Source organism: Mya arenaria, chromosome 3 (assembly GCF_026914265.1).
Source record: "Mya arenaria isolate MELC-2E11 chromosome 3, ASM2691426v1".
Classification (NCBI taxonomy): domain Eukaryota; kingdom Metazoa; phylum Mollusca; class Bivalvia; order Myida; family Myidae; genus Mya; species Mya arenaria.
In genome coordinates this window covers 54,849,220-54,870,224 of record NC_069124.1, presented here as the reverse complement: position 1 = coordinate 54,870,224, position 21,005 = coordinate 54,849,220, and the positions used below count along the sequence as shown (strand labels likewise).

Here is a 21,005-nt window from a genome sequence, read left to right as displayed (position 1 = left end):
TAGTGTTTTGAGTTAAGTTATTCTGAATTCAGAACCTTTACTTAATGTGTAATATTTTTTAAAGACTTATGTCTGCGATTAACAAAAAGCGTAAGCTGGGCACTTTAATTTTCCTTTATTTTAGTGTGTTTGTTTTTGTGAAATACATTCCCAATTTTCATTTATGTATAATTTGACGAAAATTATTTTCGATCTCTTTGAAACTGCATTACAACTGCAACCTACCACTGAAGTTTCATGGTCGTAACCGTTCCACAGTTACTGGCAGAGCCCAAGAACAAGCTTCTCCGTAAAAATGTCCGGCCTGCTGTACGAAATCTTAGGTTATGTTGGTGGAAGTCTATCATTTATGAAAAGAGTTGTTGGTAAAACAAATCTCTTGCGAAAAGCCAAAATCCAAGATGGCCGCCAAGATGGCCGTCATTTTAACTCCTGCATAGAATATCCATATTATTAGGAAGTATTTGAAGTTCTTAGTACCATTTCGTATTTATAATGATACATTTTCTTATACTTTTTTAAAAAGGTTTTTCTTTTTTTAGTTTCCATAGTTTTCAAAATTTTAGCCATTTGTACATAGAAAGAAATGAAAAGTACCCTTTTTGCCAATTTTACCGTTTATTTCTGTTAATTGATTCTTATCATCAAAGTATGATTTCAATAATAAAATGTCATTAAACAAGGCACAATAATGTTATTTTGAAAATAGTTCGTTAAAATTCGTTGTGTTTTTTTTTCCTAAAAGCAGCAGCCAGTTTAAAATTGGTGGAGTAATTAAATCCCCTGTAAATTAGTTGCCAAAGTGTATGTCGGCACAAATGTTACATTTTTATGTATGCATTTATCATAAATATTTACATGGGTATTACTAACATAATAATATGCGTAGAATGAACCTGCTTCTATAGAATCATGGAGGTTAAGTTCAAGGTCATTTGAAGGTCAAAATAAAAATAAATGTCAAAAAAATATATATCTTGCCCACATAATCCCTCTCAAATTGATTCTTTTACATTATTTCATAAAAGTCATTATGATATGTTTCAATTTGTTTTATTGGTTTTAATCTTTAGTCAAAACTTGTTATTGCCAAATGCGATACTACTTAGCATTTAACTATTTGGCAAATTGTCATATCATGAAACTGATGCCATATGGCAATCTACAATTATGACAAAAGGAGAAAAAAAATGAATACACTGTAACAGAAACAAATTTAGTTACACAATTTATATCTATTTCCAATACTTTTTTTTCATATGTAATCATCACCATCATGCACAATATCCGTTTCGGGATATTCCGTAAATATTCCACAACGTCCTCGAGAAAAGTACAGCCTATAAAGCAATTCAGTCTGGAGCGAGCACATATGCATTTAAAGGAGCGGATTGTTTGACATGCGACAGTTTTCACACTTTTCTCGTTTTGATGGCAGTTAGCGCAACACTGGGGTAATTCATCCATTTTCAATCTGCATTCCGAATTCCCTTGGCGGTGACAAATTCAGCTCTGAGCGTGAAGCTCTGTGATAAATGAGGAGAATGTACGACCACCTCAGAGTGTGGAATCTGAGCGCATCTCCTGTAGGGGGTAGCATTCCCATATCTGTGCTGCTGGTCGCAAAGATGTGTTGGTGTAAGGTTACAAGGCTTTCGAAACCAGACTTCCCATATAGTACTATGAAAAACAATCGAGCATCATCGTTCAAGGTGTTTGGTACAGCTGTTTACTCATATAACAAACCAAACCTTGAAAGGTTTGTTTGTTGCCCAACCTTGAGCCGTTAAGCATCAAACACGCCCAGAAGAAATTTAAATCTCTGCTAACAGGTTATGTACTGAGCGGATATGTAACGACAAAATACCCGTACAGAAAGAACAAATGTGCAGCTTCGGATGTTAGTTTGCTCAAGGTTGGGCAACAAACAAAAGGTTTGGTTTGTTATATGAGTAAACAGCTGTACCAAACACCTTGAACGATGATGCTCGATTGTTTTTCATAGTACTATATGGGAAGTCTGGTTTCGAAAGCCTGGTAACCTTACACATCTTTGCGACCAGCAGCACAGATATGGGAATGCTACCCCCTACAGGAGATGCGCTCAGATTCCACACTCTGAGGTGGTTGTACCCAAGTCTATGAAATTGTAGAATTTTAAATCATTAAAAATGAATCACAGCACACGATATTGTCAACAATAATAGTATATCTTCAGACCAAATAACAGCACATTTTTTTAGAAATCAAATACAGTCGAATGTAATTGGTTATAAAGGTACTTGCTTATTCTAACTTCACAAATTACATAACTCAACAGTACAACAATACTTTTATCAAAGAAACCATGTCAGCAAAATTTATAATTTCAACCGAGGAAATCAAATTTGGCTGTTGTACGGCGATCCGGTGTTCTTGTCTCATGAGCTTGAACGTGAAGTTCCGTCCCGCTAAACGACATCTCAACGGTCACCGAGCGGTTTGTCCCGCTTCCTGCAATATCGACTTGCAGACTTCCCAATTTTTTGCAAGACGGCTCGGTGACAAACGTCGGGTCGCGTTCGCTTGATGCAAACACTTCAAACGTCATCCTAGTCGCGGCTTTACTCGTTGGACAATAGCTTTCGGCTACTTGGCTCTTACCATATTCGACCGGTTGCCCAGTTTCTACGTGCTTGTCGAACATGTCACTGCAAAGGACATCTCCGTCGTCGTCTATAAATTTCTTGGATTCTGGATGGACACCCTCTTTGAAAGGTTTTGAAGATCTAACGCCGTATGTGTAGCGGCATCGACGTACCTGAATGACTGATGGATCGTGGCCAAAGATGACGGCGCCTTTCAGTACTGCAAGTCCAGCGTCAGCTGGAATGATGATCTTCTTATTTGGAAGAAACTCTTTTATTATATCTTGTAGCATAGCGGACTCTGAAAATCCGCCGACCATCAGTATCATTGGCACGTCCTTGACCTGGCCCTCGTCAAATAAGGACTTCAAATGCTTGGCGGCACTGTAGCAAGCGTCGTGAAATAAACCTTTGGCGGTCTCTGATGCAAGCCTTAACTTGTCACTAACCCAGCTTACATTCTCTTTGTACTGAGACTTGGTAGCAATGTGATCTTTGATATCTTTTCCATGCTTAGCCTTGAAGTCAACATTGAGAGCGATCGGGACCTTAAAAGTAATCTTTTGTGACATTGTGCTGTTGAAATTTCTCTTTTTGACCTCGAATTCTCTCAGAAGATCTATGAAATCCATCATATTTGTTGCTTGAAAGTTATCCATCACGTCGTTCCCAACGATTTCCGCCAGCATATTTCTAAAAAGAAAAAGTTATTTAACACTTGGGACTATTTTAAAACCATTACTTCTATGACTGGTATGCAATAATTAAGACGACCAGAAAACGTTATTTAACTTTAACTATGGCAGACTAAGTGGTTTTATAGTAATTTTCAAAGGTCTTTAAGTGATAGGATTTTTAAATTCTATGCACATAATATAAAATAGCTCAGTAGTAATGTCAGATACGTTTTGTTTATAAAAAACGTTTTATATGTCTATACTAGTACACGTAGGCGGGGGAATGTTTTGATACTAGTACGGATTTCGAGAAGTGCATGCATAGACTGGCTTCCCGTCTGAGTAATTTATGCAGAAACTATTTATCTAAATGTGAAAAAAAAATCTTTTTTTTAAATAAAGAGGAACAAATATGAAGTTTTGTTTCAAACTTAAGGTCGCATGCATTAATGCATTATCATGTTTGACTCAATTGCTTCAATAACAATAACAAAAATGTTAATGATTTAGGTACAGATAAAAAAAGCCTTAATTAGACATTTATTTTCAATTCATGGCTTCATGGCCTCAAAATGCCCAATTAAAAAAGCGCCAAAAATCGCTAATACTTTTTATATGTACCTAAATCATATGCATTTTTTTTATTTTGATCATTAAAGTCAGATATTGCATCAGAATTTAATAAATATTGCTTTAGCCTTTAAGCCTCATTCAGTACCTGAAGGCTTTTTCGATGTATGTGCCTCCCCAGTTTCCCCCGTTCGCCTTGAAGAGTTCTCTCAGGGAGTTGTTGTCTTGTACCTCGTGGACGGTAATGTCCACAGTGCCACCTGGAAAATGATATATATGGAAACCTTGTAGCCTTCGTCGGAAGATCAAAAAAAAGATATTGGTGGCATCCTATATATTGATAATAATATTAATAGTGATGTATGATGAGTGATGTGATGCCTGTGGGTTAAGTTGGTATGACGAAACATTGCTCTCTAAAGTTTATGTTTAAATTTCTTGAACTGTGAACTCTTGTTTATTTTTTTATAGTTTAGCTATTGGCTATTTTTGTACATTGTACTTTAAAATTGTCTGACAGGCTACAACTTTTGTTGTTATCTTAGTTTGATGAAACTTAAGTGCGTGTAAGATATCTGCGTGTCTAAACACTTGCGTGCAACAGGTCGCAAATACCAAATGGAATTATTATTTTTTTACAATTGGCAAAAGATATCGCAGTAATATTGGATTTTCGTACAAATTAAGACGTGAACTCGCTTGATAAAATTTTAATTTGGTGAACAAATCAACATGTTTTTATAGCGAGGCAAACTAGACAATCCTGTATTTAAGCAGCACACATTGCACATTGCCATTGTATGCGCCAGTCAATTGTAACCTTGGCTCCCCCAGGTCCGGAGAATAGCGAGGACTTTAACTTTCGTTCTAGTCAAGACCGGATAAAATCACCGCATTGCGGAGACGAACTGCTGCTGGTAAAATCCCCGCTAAATGCCCGCGCAACCCAGGGACCCTAGGTAAGGCCCATTCCCCGCTATTTTTGAAACGAAGACAACACCATCGCATTCACCCAACACTGCGGAGCCTCCTGGAAGGTAAAACACGGCCCTTTCCCCCGGATATCCCTTGTATATCCCCGGACCTGGGGGGGGGGCGTGGTTACGATTGACTGGTGCATTAACTACACAATATAATAACCTCCAGCATCAAACACAAGGTACTTGGATCTCGGTGCAAAGGGAACAAAACCCTTGCTGATGCCTTGGAATGTGTTCATTGGAAGATGGCGGCAGCACAGGGAGGCGGCCTCTGGCTCCAGTGCGATCAACAGACAATGATCTGGTATCCCAGCCTAAAGAAAATTTTGGGCGTATAAACGTAGTGCCGCACTCTTTGAAGTTATACCGGTTAATACAGGAATACGTCACCATTACGTCATATGTACTTCCGTTGTGTGAAAAATTCTCAATAAAAAAAAATGTTCTTATGATTGATAGACATGTTTTCACATGCTCAATACACTGTAAATCAAAACTATCATTATTCCTGAAACTTTTATACCTTAAGTATCTATTCTTGCTTGATTTATTATTTAGAGTAGAGATTAAAGCATAAACCGCTGCCCTATAGTTGAAAGGGCATTTTGGAAGAACTGTCATGGCGGACGGTGCAATTTTTAGAAGTGGGTTGATTTTTCTTAGGAATAACTTGACCCCCTTTTTTTATTGGCTTAAAATGTAATTTAAAGCTTGTACTTTAAGAATATATGTGGTTATCATAGCCTGCATTCGCTCGAAATGCCTTTAAATGTTGTCTAAAAATTATAATTTTACATTGAATTATATAGGGAAAAACAATGGTGGTGTGTAACCTACAGTCAAAACTTGCTTTGTGGAATTCTATTGTCACGATGCTCTGGTTATGTCGAACTATTTTAGATGTATTCGGTTATGTAATACACTTTTTTGCATTTTGGTTATATCGAATGGCCGAATCCCGAGTGTTTCCCGAGATCTTATCGACTTCGACATTGCGAGTTTCGACTGTAGTTCTATGTGTCTTACATTTTGCCAAACATTCTTCAAGACAAATCAATGTGATCGCCAAGGCCTTAAAATAATTATGTAGTATAAACGTGTATGACATTAACCATCATATTTTAATACCTGTATGTGCATTGTCAACATTTGTAGAATGTACTTTTATATGGTTACATCACCTTTTGAGCAGCTTCTCTCATGAACTGTTTGGATGTGTCGTTCCAGATGGCAGGGACAGTGAGCACCCAGCGGATGTCGTCCTCGGAAGTGTCAGGTAGTTGCTGTTGGCACTTCGTCAACATGTGGTCCTTTAAGTAGCGGATGCATGCGGAGAAAACGTCCATGGCCGGCATTTTCTTCCCCATGGCGTCCTCGAGCATGAACCGCCTCTTTAACGTCTGCCAATGACAATAAGCCGAGCTTGAACAAAATGAGTTTATTTAACTGTTTAGATTAGCTTTAGAGCACCGTAAGACATGGTATATCGCAAAATTATTTTTATGTTGGTCAATCGGAACACCTCGGCAATTATACAACAGAATCTCGAAGCTTGCCGGAGATGGCCGAGTTGTTACGATTGGTAAGTTGGTGTCAAAGAATTACTCACTTGCCACTACCACCACGCAAAAAAGGGTTATTACAACGTTATAAATAAGAGAGGATAGAAGTTTTATACGACACAAAACATTGAGGTTGAGTACCACTATGATGTAGGTCGTGCAGAGTAAAACTGACCATTTTATCAAACAACATCATTTTGAACTGCTTGAAGAAGTAGTATCCATGGTGTTTATTGTCGAGGGCGAGACCGGAGTAATTATCCTCCGCATCGAACCCGAACGAATGGAACTTTTTATTCCCGTCGAACAGCACACACGTGGAGGTCTTCTGTGACATCAGGTTTCCCGCACCCCATACATTGGATTGAATCTGCAAATAGGTAATATCACAGTTAATATAAAGCTTTGTGACCATTCTTTTTTGTTTGAAAAGATTTAAAAAATGGACAAATGAATATATTCACCAAAATGTCCAAATTGTTTACTTATGGTGTTCACGAAGTGAAATATATTGCTATCTTTCACTGAAACAAACACTTTTTCGTTTTTATTGTTTTATAGTACGGTTTAAGCCATCTGATCAGATCTTTTGACAGCAGTCTTTTATTTATACTGGTTTGCAGGTATTTACGCAAAAGACTGCTCGTTCAAAGACAAAAAATAAAAGGGTGGGGGGGGGGCGTGGTTACAATTGACCTGGTGCATAAAACTGTGAGAGTGCAGCTTTTACTTAAGTATAATCAACATTCCATCTGTGTATATATGATACGCGAATAACTGTGCGTGACTTAAGTCCATGTTCACCTTGAGTGGATCCTTGGTGAAGTCATCCCGTGTAGAGAATGCGTACCCGGAGAAGGCGGTACCGAAGTCGATCGCCGCCACGAGCAAATAATCCTCATTTAAACTCATTGTAGCCTGAATGAATGAATAGCATACATTTGGTGAGTTAAGATTGCTTTATATAGTTACTAACTCATTTTCCAATGAGGATATTCTTGTACATGAACTAAAAAATTTGTTGTGCTTGTATTATAATTTAAATTAATTTTTAACTTCATGTTCTGTAAAATTGGATTTTCAATTTCACTTAAATTTGTTGAATTTGTTGCTCATTTGTGTTGCTGATCGCTAGCTCGTTACACGCCATAATCGGAAATAACAGCTTGCATTTGGAAATATTAATAATCCAATTCAATCTTAATTCCTTTCATGCAATTTCGAGGGCATCGGCCAAAGCAATAGTTCTTTTAAGCTAGCTTAATGCACTTGTTGTCAGCATAGGCAATGTGAACTATTTTATATTGAAGTTCTTTTGTCGTTTGAGTACTTAAGTATCACTTAAAATGGGCTTACTTCTGCATATATTATACCGTAATCAAACTGCATTGTCGATTTGTTTTAGACAATATAAGTTATTATATAACATATTCGTGAAAGGGATGTTTGTTTGTATGCATAATAAGCTCGGTTAATATTTTATAGCGTATACAAACAGTTATCGTATTTTCTTTTCTTTTTGTCGGCCGTAGGCCTCTGATATCACCCTTTAATTTCAAGTGAAATGAACAAAGGTTGAATGAATATAATTTAATATACGTTGGTCATTGTAGAATAAAACTTGAAATCCCATTGGCCATTGTAAAGTGAAACTCGAAATCTTGACCATTGTAAAGAAAGTGGAATAAAATAAAGGAGTGTCGAATAAGTATCGAATCTGTTGAACTCTGTGGTTGTTTAAAAGTTGAAGATATTTACTTTTTTGCGAACGATTTACCAAGAAAAGTAAGCCGAAAGATATTTCAAGGCTAAACTCAACGAGAAGAATGCTAACAATCTGATAAAATTTCGGAATTGATCTGGCTGACCCATACTCTTAGGTCAAGATCACCCTACGCCGTATTTGGACACTGTTTAGTCAATGCGTCTTCACATGAAACGAGTTCGGTATCCGAACTCGTGTGCACGTTATTGAATTTATTTTGTTTTTTACATGTTATATTGTATTGCACTGCTCTTCGATTCCCTCAGTAAGCAACGCCTAAATATCCATTACCGGTCAACAATTAAACCAGGAACAATGTCTAGTGAACAAATATTCAAATCAGTAAACCGCTGGTTTACCATGGCCGAGTATCTTCTTTAAGGAAAATCTTGTTTTTAAACTTTGCAGAAATTAATACCCATGTACATGTGTGTAAAATGCATAACTAATTATTATCAATTATCGTCTAAGAATCAAATTAACACCTCAAGTCCCTGACCTTCTTTCAGTTTGCGTATATGGAGAAACACGGAAGAAAATTACCTTTCATGGACGCTTTAATTTTAAAACCGAAATTAACTTTGAAAAACCCGAATAGGTTTTCAAACAAAATAACAAAATATTCATACATGGATACAAACCTTATTTATTTCGCATAGTTACATCATTTCAATATTAATACAAACGTTCGCGCTTGATATCATTATAAATTATCAAGCAAAGCGGTAGAAACCCGCATTAATACATGTTCCTGGTATGGAAATTGTTGAGCTTCCTCTTTCGATTTAAAAGGTTTTATCAGTAAAATATCGAAACCTACATCTAATTGTAAATGTCTGAAAATGGCATCAAGAAATGATGATTTTTTGCTGGTTGCGGCCATTGACTTCGGGACAGCCTATTCAGGTTATGCCTTCTCTTCAAGAACAGACTTCAAAAGGGATCCTCTCAATGTAAGTATGTTGATGTACACGCTATTCGAATATCATACATTACTTATGTCTCTGGGTGTGTGTATATTTACAAATATTTCAATTATCGTCTTTTTTAATCATTACATTTGAACAAGGGTAAATTTATTTCTTATCATTGAAACAAGTAAACTCAATTATAATAATATATAATTATGTCAAAGGGCGCTATGGGATAACAGATCTATTTATACATCTTTAAAAACTACGAACAGTTCAATTAAATACATACTAATAATAATTATATATATGATTATATAAAACAGTTACCATCAACCATTACTGATATACTTATGCTCTGGATACTTTGCATTATCATTTACTCGCTGCCTGCCCACCCGACCGCCTTAAAACCTTCCTCTTAAACCCTAAAAGAGCTTTTAAAAATCAGCTCTTAAATTATAATATTGTTTTTATTACATTCCCCATACACATATTTCCCATCAATCGTTCCTTCCCCAGGTGTCGGCGAACACATGGACGGGGGCGACTCTCATGTCCCACAAAACGACCACGTGTGTGCTCTTCGACAAGAAGAAGCAGTTTAAGGAGTTTGGGTTCGCGGCGGAGGACGAGTACGGAAACCTTGCGGAGGAGAATGATGAACACAGGAATTACTACTTCTTCAGGCGCTTTAAGATGATGCTGTACAACAAAATGGTGCGTAAAAGTTAACCGAAGTGTACGATAATAAGATATACAGCTTCAGACTTCACGTGGTTACTTACCCTACAATTCAGTTATCAATGCCACCATGCAAATCACGTGACCATATATCATATCGGTTAATATTGTAATTCATCTTTAATATTAAATGTTTTTGTGGTTTAACATCAATGCATCTTGAATAATTGAAATTGGATAACAACTGCCAAAAAAAGATAACTGAAGAAAATATTTTTTGTTTAGTTTATATAGCTGATATCCGGATATATTCGCGCATAGTGGCAGATATCCCGATTCTGCTTGTCAAGGGAGATCACTGCGTAGGAGATTGATACAGTTTGTGAAGACTGTCATTCATGTTATTTATATCATCTATTTGAGTTCGCAATAAAATTATGTTTCACCAAAAACATAATATGCATAGTGATAGTGTATCCTGTTGCGTCAACCTGTCTGGTAACCGTATATATTATTATCACATCTATCATATTAGATTAATGTTCAAATAAATGCAAGCCCTATCAGCAAACCGTCAAAAACCGTACCTTACTGAAACCACTCTCCAGACACTGAAGCGGCGATTCATGCTGGAAGACGAACTCGGAAAGAAGATGCCGGCCATGGACGTCTTCTCGGCCTGCATCCGCTACCTTCGCGAACACCTGATGAAGCGCGTGCAGCAGCAACTTCCGGATGTGAAGGACGATGAGATTCGCTGGGTGCTCACTGTCCCGGCCATCTGGAACGACGTCTCCAAACAGTTCATGAGGGAAGCCGCGGAGCAGGTCTATTCACGCCATCAATATTAAATTATTATTTATTATTGAACTCTTGAAATGTTTTTTATAAATATAACCACACAAGATGTTGCTATTGTATACAGAGACTCGGAGTAGTATCGCCAAATACAAGTTATTGGGACCTTTATGAATGTTCCTATGTGTTCAGCTTGAAATAGACTACGATTTCAAATATATTCATATCAACATTGTACTCGTATAATTATTACAGATCAATATATTGTACATACAATGTTCGCATTACTTGTTTTCATCAGGCGGGTATGGTCGGAGATAGCCTGATAATGGCCCTGGAACCGGAAGCCGCCTCTCTGTGCTGCCGCTACCTGCCCATGAACACCCTTAAAGGTTCAAGCCGGTTTATGCCCTTCAGCCCGGAAACCAGATACCTTGTATTTGACGCTGGTGGTAAGTGGATAATATAATGCGCCGGTCTTTGTTTCTTTCCAAATTGCCCCCACAGAATAGCCATAAATTCAGTCGAACCCCGTTTGCTCGAACTCGCTTGGTTCGAATTCCTTGTTTGCTCGAACGGGATGTAAAGGTCCGATTCATTCAAACGCAAGGTAAACATTCCCACTTTGCTCAAACTTTACGAGGCTCGACGTATTTTCACCGATCCCTGGGTGTTCGAGCCAATGAGGTTCGACTGTAAATATAGTTGTTTTTACACCATGGTGAAATAAACACACATATATGCAAGGAGAGCGATTCAATACAACGATGTAGCTAATTGGATTGCTCGATATAAATAACAGACATATACAGTGAATGGAGTTAATGATTTATGACCATCAGATTGACTGAAGTTGTATATTGAATATCATCCCGTCCGAACGTATGCTTCATTCATATATACAATTTGAATACTACATGTGTATTGGCCAATTCACATTTGGTTTCTCTTGCAGGCGGTACGGTAGACATAACAGTACATGAGGTGAAGGCGAGCGGGTCTCTGAAGGAGCTGTACAAGGCGAACGGGGGCAACTGGGGAGGCACATACATCGACAAGGCCTTCCAGTGAGTCACCAGGGCTAGTGTCCTGATAAAACAGGAAGGATATTAGAATTTGTAGCTTCAAACAGTCATGTATTTACATAATCTTAAATTATGTTTGAACGTACTGGTTAAATGTAAGCTCTCTCACAAAAAGCTTTGTTTACACATTGTTATATTTCTGCGATTTTTCCCCCAGAAACTCTAAACAGAATAATAATCCAATAGCTGTTTTAAACAGCCTGACAGAGGAAGCCCACTTTTGGTTGATAATATGTACGCGTATCTATAAACCTTTCAGGTGAACACCGTACATTTCCATAACAATTATACGTATTGGTTGATTCGTTTAGTGAAAATCAAAAGTTAAAATGTTAGGTAACATCATGTCAATGTAAGTTTTCTCTTTCAGTGAGCTGCTCGCTGACATTGTCGGTAACGACGTGATGGCCGACTTCTCCGAGAATAAGATGATGGATTACATCGACCTGTTCCGCGAGTTCGAGGTTAAGAAGAGAAGCTTCAGCAACCAGATGTCAGAGAAAATTACAATCAAGGTCCCCATTGCGCTCAACGAAATGTTTAAAGAGAAAACAGGGAAGAATATCAAAGATCATGTAAACAGTTTGCCGCGCTACAAGGACAAACTGCAATGGGTTGGGGATAAAATAAGAATGGAGGCGAGCATTGCAAAGGGGCTTTTCAACGACGCATGCCAGTCAGCAGCGCAGCATCTCAAATCACTCTTCTCGCTGCCGGAAGTGAAAAGCGTCGACACAGTTCTAATGGTCGGCGGTTTCTCTGAGTCGCCAATCCTGCAAGACCTTATACGGAAAGCTGTTGAAAGTTTGCCTGGTAAAATGAAGCTGATTGTTCCAAAGGATCCCGGACTGGCGGTACTGAAAGGCGCCGTCATATATGGCCACGATCCTTCTGTTATTGAGGAGCGGAAATGCAGGTACACATACGGCGTCCGTACTTCTTATCCTTTCAAAAAGGGCGTGCATCCGGAATCAAAGAAAGTCGTCAGCAGCAATGGCGAAGAATTTTGCGGGGGAATGTTTGATAGTCATGTGAAAATCGGCCAAGAGGTCGTCCGCGGGGAGAGTCAAGCAACTCGCTCGTACAAGCCAATAAAGGATACACAAACTGAAATTGAATTCCAGTTTTTCGCCTCAACGGATCCGGAACCGACGTTCACTAGCGATCCCAACTGTACGGATATTGGAAAGCTTACTATTGATGTGCCCGGGTCGGGTCTCGACCGCTCAGTCAGCATCAAAATGATCTTCGGAGACACAGAGATGCATGTTGAAGCTGTCTCTAAGGATGAGAAATCAAACAAATCAAGCAAAGCAAAGGCGGCTTTGCATTTCCTCGGCTAATAGATCCAATCTTGGCTTTTGTTTCACTTTTGTTGTAAAAATCAAATAGAGGAATTGTAAAACAAGTAAACAGAAGAACAGTGACCTAGAGATGATGTTAACACAGGCAGTGGTTGCTCACTGAAAATCTTTTCTCATTAAGATTGTTTAATTCACTAATTCTATCGTACGTGTATACCGATAGTCCCTGTTTGTATATAAACATTTTTTTCGCTTGGGTATTTTTTTATTTGATATATTTTTTTATCATGTTTTGGACCATGTGTGCACATTATAATCGGTTACTTGTATATGTTTAATTCTATGTACTAGAGTTGTTAGTGCTGCGTTTTGAACCGGGAGGCTGTATTCGGCTCGAGTATTTTGCAGATTCCGATTTTAAGAGGCGCGAGCCGATTTAAATCAAAATCTGCAACAATTATCCTGACCACCAGAGTGGTTGATGCAGAGACTTTTTACACACACACATATAATAGATAATCATGAATTATAAAAGACTGCAGCAAGGGTAGAAATGCTCCGTCATGATCAAGTTACATATTGAGCGTAGTCGATACATCAATATAACAAGACCTAATAGACTGAAAGTGAATAACACTTTTTATTGATATGCAAAAATTATTCCGACTGACTTAAGAGCCAAATATATATATATATATAAATATATATATATAAGACCGATGTATTTTAACACATGGCCAAAAGCAAAGAAATGTCAATAATAATCTGAAAACTCCAAAGACCAACTGGCAACTCTGAATTTAACTTGTCAAAATGTATGTGTCATGCAAACGCCTGAATTTGCTAATAGTTGTGTTCGGGCGTTTATCCATAGTTATGAATATTAGTTTGCTCTCTTGTAAAACTGTTCGATCTTGCCTAGGACCTATAGGTCAGTGATACTGCTTAAACGTATGCATTTGCAATAGTTGTCTTTGCTCTAAAGCATGTTTAAATGTTTTATGCAATAAACTGAGTTGTGTTGAGTTGAGTTGAACCTAACTTTGGTTATTTACAGTAAATCACGCGCATACGAGTCGTAACTATATCTTGATAGCCGATATTTTAGACAAACACTGTAAATATAGAGTGCTAAAAATGCGATTTTTTATCCAAATGATGCATCATTAGCAGTGAAGTATTCAGAAATATGCTCGTACTCGTACATTTTATATTTACCGAACCAGATTTGATGATAATTTAAAGCTTATAATATACTATAAATATATTATGTGTATATGTGATATGAGTAAGTTAGTTTTAAACTCAATGAAAGCCGCAAGTTAACTTTTTTTTTTTCGTACTTTTTAAATTTTGGTGTTAAGATATTTTGGGATGGCTTACACTTTCAGGAGGGCGTTTATTGCCTTGATTTGTTCACATGATTAAAATAACAAGTATGCAAACATTCGGCCACACTCGTTTGTATTAAAACGGTCAATATTTTATCACAAATGGCCTTTTAACGATAAAGCGACAATTGTAGTGATTATTTGTCATTATAAGACACTTACTGTATAATAGAATCTATTTGATCATAAAACTTATCTAGTCTATGGGACCGGGACTTTACGATAAAACAAATCAGCTTGAGATCGATTTATTGATAAAGGATGTCACTCGGGCCCTTGTGTAATGTGCTTTTGCAGCTGTTATCGCATTTCCTGGCTCTCAGTGATGCAATCGGGTGTGAATTAGGGGCACATGTCGCGAACATCTTGCTTTTAATCGCTAAAAGTAGTCAAGTGGAAAGAAAAACTGTCCCTGGAGGTTGATATTTATGTATATAAAAACATTGATCAAATATATTCCATTCATCAGGAACTTGTTGTTAAGTATCAAGAAAAATAATTCTTGCACTTATTTTCTACTTGATGAACAGGGATTTTTCTCCCTTGCAAGCGTTTAGTGACACGGAAATTACTGAACTTATCCGAACGAAGACGCTGTGAGTCATCCTCACTAGGTATGTGAATGTGTTTAAATGTGTAATGTTTTGCATTGTACTCTTATTTTTCATTAAACATACCTTTTCATTAAATCCACAGCATTGTTTATGTAAAATCACTGTTTTTGACATCCAGACGTTATGGATCGAAAAGGAATTATTGATAAAAGATTCTGATGTTGAACGGAAGGTGGGTGGGGCATTTATTTGTGGTCGTAAACAATTCTGACAGATTGTTTGTGATTCGCAATTGATCGTTTGTTATTTTCTTAATTCAGCATGTATCATCTATATGCATTGAACTTTATGCATTGGATATATAAAAAAAAATAAAATATTTTAGCTTTTCTTATTTTTTGTCAACTATTTTACACACCCAACAATAATGAATACTGTGTAAAGCATTGTCATTAATCTGTCTGAATAATCATTTTATTACAAAATTAATAATGAAACTTTCCTCCTTATGGTGTTCAAACATAAGGGGAACCTTAAGTGTAATGTGTACATATTTGTCCGTGCTGCTTCAAAGTTTCCTATTCAAACAAGTGGTAAGCACTTGAGTGGAGAATTGCTGATGATTATTTCTCTTGCTCTTCATAGAACCTGATTATTTTATGCAATTAACTTATTAGGGTTGAAATTCAGATATTAAGATCTGATCAAATTTTAAACTGCAGATATATATACTGTAAGTTTGTGAGCATAACCTTACTATCAGGATATACGATAGTACCCAAATAGTTCTGCTTTCAGTGGAAATTAATGTTATAAAAAAAACCTAAACATATTTATCTTTCTGGATTTTTGAAATTTTAAATGTTACTTATTTAAAAGAAACAGGGTTTTAAAGGTTGTATACAAGTATAATATGATTTTTTTGTTTAAACTTCTAACCTTTTTGTTTGAGATTAATTTATTCTTTTAACAGTTATGAATTATTCTGTTGTATTAAACTTTTATATAAAATGTTATGATATAATGCATTGTGTCAATGTGATGAAAAAAGAGGGTTTAATGTATTTATTTTTTTCCAGATCTGTTGTCCCCAGATTTAGCGAACTTTTGAACTTGCAAGACCACGAAAACCACCATGGAGGGACTCTCTCACATTCTACATGTTCTTACAGTTGGACTTCTTCTCATTATTATCCTCATTTTCTGTGTGCTAACAGGAGGGTTTGGTCCTGATCGCCTTGAGGGATTTGACCCTTTCCTGGAGTATGGGGAAAAGGTGACCATACTGCTATACATTCTTAGGTTTCTAACATTTGTTCCCATCCCTCAAGCCATGTTCAACTTTTGTGGACTTGTTATGTTTAACACCCATCCAGCAAAACCAAAGCTTAAGACATCAACATTGTTTGGACCATTCATATGCATCCGTGTAGTGACACGAGGGACATTCCCTGAACTAGTAAAGAAAAATGTTGAGCGGAATATTGAAGTATGCTCCAGAATAGGACTTGATAATTACATTCTAGAAGTTGTTACGGACAATACTGTGAACTTACCTAAGTCACCACGACTTCGTGAAGTCGTTGTTCCCACCAAGTACCAGACCAAAAACCACACTCTTTACAAGGCGAGAGCCCTAAACTACTGTTTAGAGCCAGGTGTTGATATGTTGACTGACAACGACTGGATCGTTCATTTAGATGAAGAAACTCTACTCACTGAATCATCAGTAATTGGCATAGTGAACTTCATCAATGATGGAACATACAAGTTTGGGCAGGGGGTGATCACATACGCAAACGAGGAAATAGTAAGTTGGATTACAACCCTAGCTGATCTAGTCAGGGTAGGAATGGACTATGGAATGATCCGATTCTGCTTGAAATATCTCCACAAACCAGTATTCAGTTGGAAAGGAAGCTTTATTGTTTCTAATGCTGCTGCGGAAAAGCAGATCACCTATGATTTTGGAGTTGAGGGCAGCATTGCTGAGGATTGTTTCTTTGCTCTGACAGCTTGGAAGGAAGGCCATCAGTTTGGATTTGTTGAAGGGGAAATGTGGGAAAAGAGTACGTTCTCAGCAAAAGACTACATTTATCAGCGTAAACGATGGGTCCAGGGAATCTACAATGTGTTCTTTAGTTCACAGATCTCGTACAGATACAAGTATGGCATTACATTAATGCTGCTCTCATGGGTTTCGATGCCATTCACTGTACCGAATATCGTATTAGTGCCCCTTTTCCCGCTACCAATGTGGCGCAGTGTAAACATTCTGTGCGGGTTTATGGGAGCTACTATGTTATTCCTGTTTATATTCGGTGCAATTAAATCATTTTCTCCAAGAAGAATGGGTTGGCCAAAATATGTGTTTTTGTGCTTTTTACCAATTGTAATAGTGCCAGTATCCATGGTTCTTGAAACCACTGGGGTTGTATGGGCCCTTTGTACAGCCAAAATGACTTCATTCCACATTGTGAACAAGCAGACAACGCTGCCAAAGCAGATGACAGACCTGGAATCCACCGCTGGAACAGTGCAGCATGTGTGATCTCATCCACTGTTTCACTCAAATCTTGGAATGTCGTACCTATGCTATATTACAGTGCAAATAAAATAAATATCATGTCATTTATACTGTACATGTATGGTTTATCATTTATCTTGCGAAGAATGCTTTTGTTACATATATGACACAGGTTTTTGTACATGTAAGTTTTAATAATAATGTTCAGTTATTTTGAATTAAATAAAAAATTTAACTTAAAAGCCTGGAACATGGTAACGCTGCACAGTTAACCTTTTTACATTTCTTAAGTAATTTTATCTTACTTGATAACAGAATAATGATTTATTTAAGCTTCTTAGACAATTTCCGAAAAAAAGTTCATGATAAATTTATTGCAATATTTGTTAATGATCAATTTGTTAAAAGAATACTTAATGAGTAATGTTAGAGATTTTTGTTAATCACTCAGTATCTTTACTTTATATAATGTTTTTCAGAATCTACTTTTAAAGTCATTAAGTGCATGAATGATTATCTAAATTTTGCTGTTTTAAAAAGGTTGTTCTTTTTATGTTGGCTTTGCAGATCAGTGTTCAGTATTAACTTACGTCTTTACTCTCGCTCAGCTAAAGTTATCTGACTTTCTCTTAAAAAGTAATGAACTTAGTATTTCATCATCATCGTCATCATCATCATCATCATCATCATCATCATCATCATTGTCGTCATCATCATTACGGTATTAAGGATTTATTAGTTTTTTATTTATATTTTTACTTTTAAGCAATGTTGCATTTTCAGTATTTCAAGTACATAGTCAGGGTGTACATCAAAAATCAGTTTTATTATGAACTGGATGAACAAAAGTAGAATAGCATTTGAACCCTTTTAATTTAATGATTTCATGATTTCATGATTTCATGATTTCTTAAATCGTTATGTATACTTGTTTTACCGATCGTTTTTAGAATAATGCCTTTTTCATCGCGACACATGCCTTGAATATGGTTCTAATCAACAGCTAAAATAGTTTTAATTTTCATTTATTTTAAACAGTTTTAATTTCATTTTTAATATAAAGTTGCATTGTTTTCTTTAATAAATGTGTAGTGTTACTGGTTACACTTTTTAGATGTTTCAGTTCTTTCAGATAAGAAATCAACTCAGCATTGAACTTTTGCATTGTTTCTGAGAATGATACATTTAATTAAGATTCATCTTTTTAACAAAACACATAATGTCAATGGAGAAGAAGATTAATGATTAAAAAAAAAACAAGACAGTAAACATTATCCATAAACAATTTAAATGTGAATATCTGTAAGTATATTTGAAATACTAAATAGGAAGAATATAAGTAGTAAATTAAGACATGGCATTTAGACATGGCATTTTTACTTTAATTTTAAGTTGATTTTTAGTGTTTTACATGACTTTTGTATAATTGTCCACAGTTGTAATGGTTATATTGTATTTTAGTCCTGCTTATTATCATATGGTGGTTGTGTAAAGTTTAAAACAGGTCATTGTTGCTTTTTAAGATTTAATTGGATGTTTTGGTAATGTTATTTGTGAATATATAATATTAGTGAACAAAATTCTATTATTTCTTTGCCATGCACACTGTCCAGAGATGGCCAGAACTATTACAGACAATTTTGGTTTTTAAAACCATTCCTGAAAATTGTTTTCTGAATCTACTTTAAATATATTTGTAAACTCAAGGATCTAAAGATTTCAATGCGGGTCATATGTTTTTTCTTGTTTCTAGTACCGGTACTTTACTTCTGCATTTTTCCTTCCTGCAGTTGTATGACTGAGCTAAATATACAGATTAGATAGCATTAGTTGTAGGAAGATAAAATTCAGAACTTCCTATATACATGTACATTTACATTTTACAAATCACATGTATACATCTGATTATGTGTATGTCTAAAGACTCAACTCATTATTATTTTATTCATACAAACAGTTAACAAAAGTATCAACAAGTTAGAATTCTCTATGTATGTATGGTGATCAAGATTAAGTAACACATGGTAAGATTATGTTAGAATGCTTTTGCTAGTTGTTACTCTACAACATTGAGTTCATAGACATTTAAGCTTGGAAAGATAAGGGTGTATGTTTGTACACTGTTATTGGTGTTATCTCCAGCCAGCTTTTAAGAGATATTTAATCACCAAGTGTCAGCCATGCTTTAGAGTATTGATTTTACTTAAGTTATTGAATTAGGGCTGCAAAGGTGATCAGAAAACTGTTGGTCTATTTTTATCCTGCACAGAACTTTGATACTCGATGTTCATGGTTGTAGTTTGTTCGATTTGCTCTTAAGTGGAACTACCCTATAACATCACATATATGGCCAAAAGCATTGTTTTTGCAGATTTTGTCAAATAAACTTATAACCGTATTCATTGCAGATTTTGTCAAATAAACTTATAACCGTATTCATTTAGTTTTACATGTACCGGTACTTTTTAACAATCAAAAGAAATTTTCTTGAATGCTAGTCAGTCAGAATTTTTGTACATGATAGTATGCCTTATTTTATTTAATGGTCATATAAGCAGTATTGATATTATAGTTGTTTAGGAACCCATAATTTTAGTTATAAACTTTTGTTTGCTCTAACAAGTACAGTATAATTAATATTAAAATCATATTTATAAGTTTTATACTGTATACAATGGTAACTAGAAAATATTTGTTTTTGTCTAGCAATATATTATAATAGTTGTTGTGCCATTATAACAGTAACACGCAAAGATTGCCATTATTACAGTTATACGCAAAAACACCCAATAGATCTAACGAACTTCTTCTTGCCATAGGTTTTGTATTGATAGTAAATCTGTTTTATGTTAAATCTCTTTATGTTATGTATAAATATTTAAGATTTTTAACAAGTGAACTATAAAAATGATATATTCAAAGTCTTATTGTAATGTTATCATTTGTTACGAATATTAAATGATTTTAGTTCGGAATCTAATTTTTAGAATCTAAGTATTGTATGACTAAAATAATAAGAGCCAAATGAAATGAAGTCCTTTTAATAAAAGCACTTTATATGTTTGAAAGTATTATCCATTTTGATATATTTTGTGTATTATGAACATTATTGGTGTTTTGAGTTCTGCCTGATTTGTTTTCATTATAAGTGTTAGTGATTCCCTTATTGAAAAGGTTGCATCTTTATAGATAGATATATGACTGTGTTATACTGAAAGCATCAGATCACATTGTCAGCATTAAAAAAATGGCTTTATGGTTTATTAGTTACATACAAACTTGGATGTGCTTGTTGGTATGTAAAACATATTGTTTTGTATGTTTCAAGATGATATTCTGTAGATCCCTGTGTTCTGTCAAGACCAGTGCACATATATTATTATGTTCTCCTTATAAGTAATTTGATAGATGTTGTATTAAAAAAATAAAATTACATGTGAACAAATTTGCGTTTTTTTATATAGATGGAGTGACATGTTCAATGCACTTCAAAGCTGAATATTAATGCGTAAATAGTATCAATTTGTAAACAGTTATACACGCTGTTGCATTTTGCAGCCCATCCCAATT

General features: G+C 35.7%; 3 protein-coding genes across 5 annotated transcripts; 2 read left to right on the top strand and 1 right to left on the bottom strand.

Annotated features, from left to right (window-relative positions):
* Window positions 1-2,144: 2,144 nt before the first annotated feature.
* Window positions 2,145-8,935, bottom strand: LOC128227411 (heat shock 70 kDa protein 12A-like). Its single transcript, XM_052937915.1, has 7 exons — window positions 8,823-8,935; window positions 7,221-7,334; window positions 6,592-6,786; window positions 6,036-6,254; window positions 5,015-5,168; window positions 4,023-4,134; window positions 2,145-3,320 (listed from the first exon to the last, which is right to left on the bottom strand). Exons 2-7 carry the CDS (start codon window positions 7,326-7,328, stop codon window positions 2,369-2,371), a joined length of 1,740 nt encoding a protein of 579 aa, XP_052793875.1. The 5' UTR covers window positions 7,329-7,334; window positions 8,823-8,935; the 3' UTR covers window positions 2,145-2,368.
* Window positions 8,891-13,993, top strand: LOC128227410 (heat shock 70 kDa protein 12B-like). The gene is made up of 6 exons (XM_052937914.1): window positions 8,891-9,134; window positions 9,615-9,812; window positions 10,385-10,603; window positions 10,876-11,026; window positions 11,530-11,641; window positions 12,030-13,993. The coding sequence occupies exons 1-6, from the start codon at window positions 9,024-9,026 to the stop codon at window positions 13,000-13,002; spliced, it is 1,764 nt and encodes a 587-aa protein (XP_052793874.1). The 5' UTR covers window positions 8,891-9,023; the 3' UTR covers window positions 13,003-13,993.
* A 796-nt stretch (window positions 13,994-14,789) lies between these two features.
* LOC128227412 (beta-1,4-mannosyltransferase egh-like) lies at window positions 14,790-20,874 on the top strand. Of its 3 annotated transcripts, none has more exons than XM_052937916.1 (2): window positions 14,790-14,968; window positions 15,988-20,874. In XM_052937916.1, the coding sequence occupies exon 2, from the start codon at window positions 16,044-16,046 to the stop codon at window positions 17,457-17,459; it is 1,416 nt and encodes a 471-aa protein (XP_052793876.1). In that variant the 5' UTR covers window positions 14,790-14,968; window positions 15,988-16,043; the 3' UTR covers window positions 17,460-20,874. The 3 variants fall into 3 exon arrangements, with proteins under 3 accessions (XP_052793876.1, XP_052793877.1, XP_052793878.1); XM_052937917.1 differs by lacking the exon at window positions 14,790-14,968 and adding an exon at window positions 14,987-15,140; XM_052937918.1 differs by lacking the exon at window positions 14,790-14,968 and adding an exon at window positions 15,622-15,641.
* Window positions 20,875-21,005: the final 131 nt, after the last annotated feature.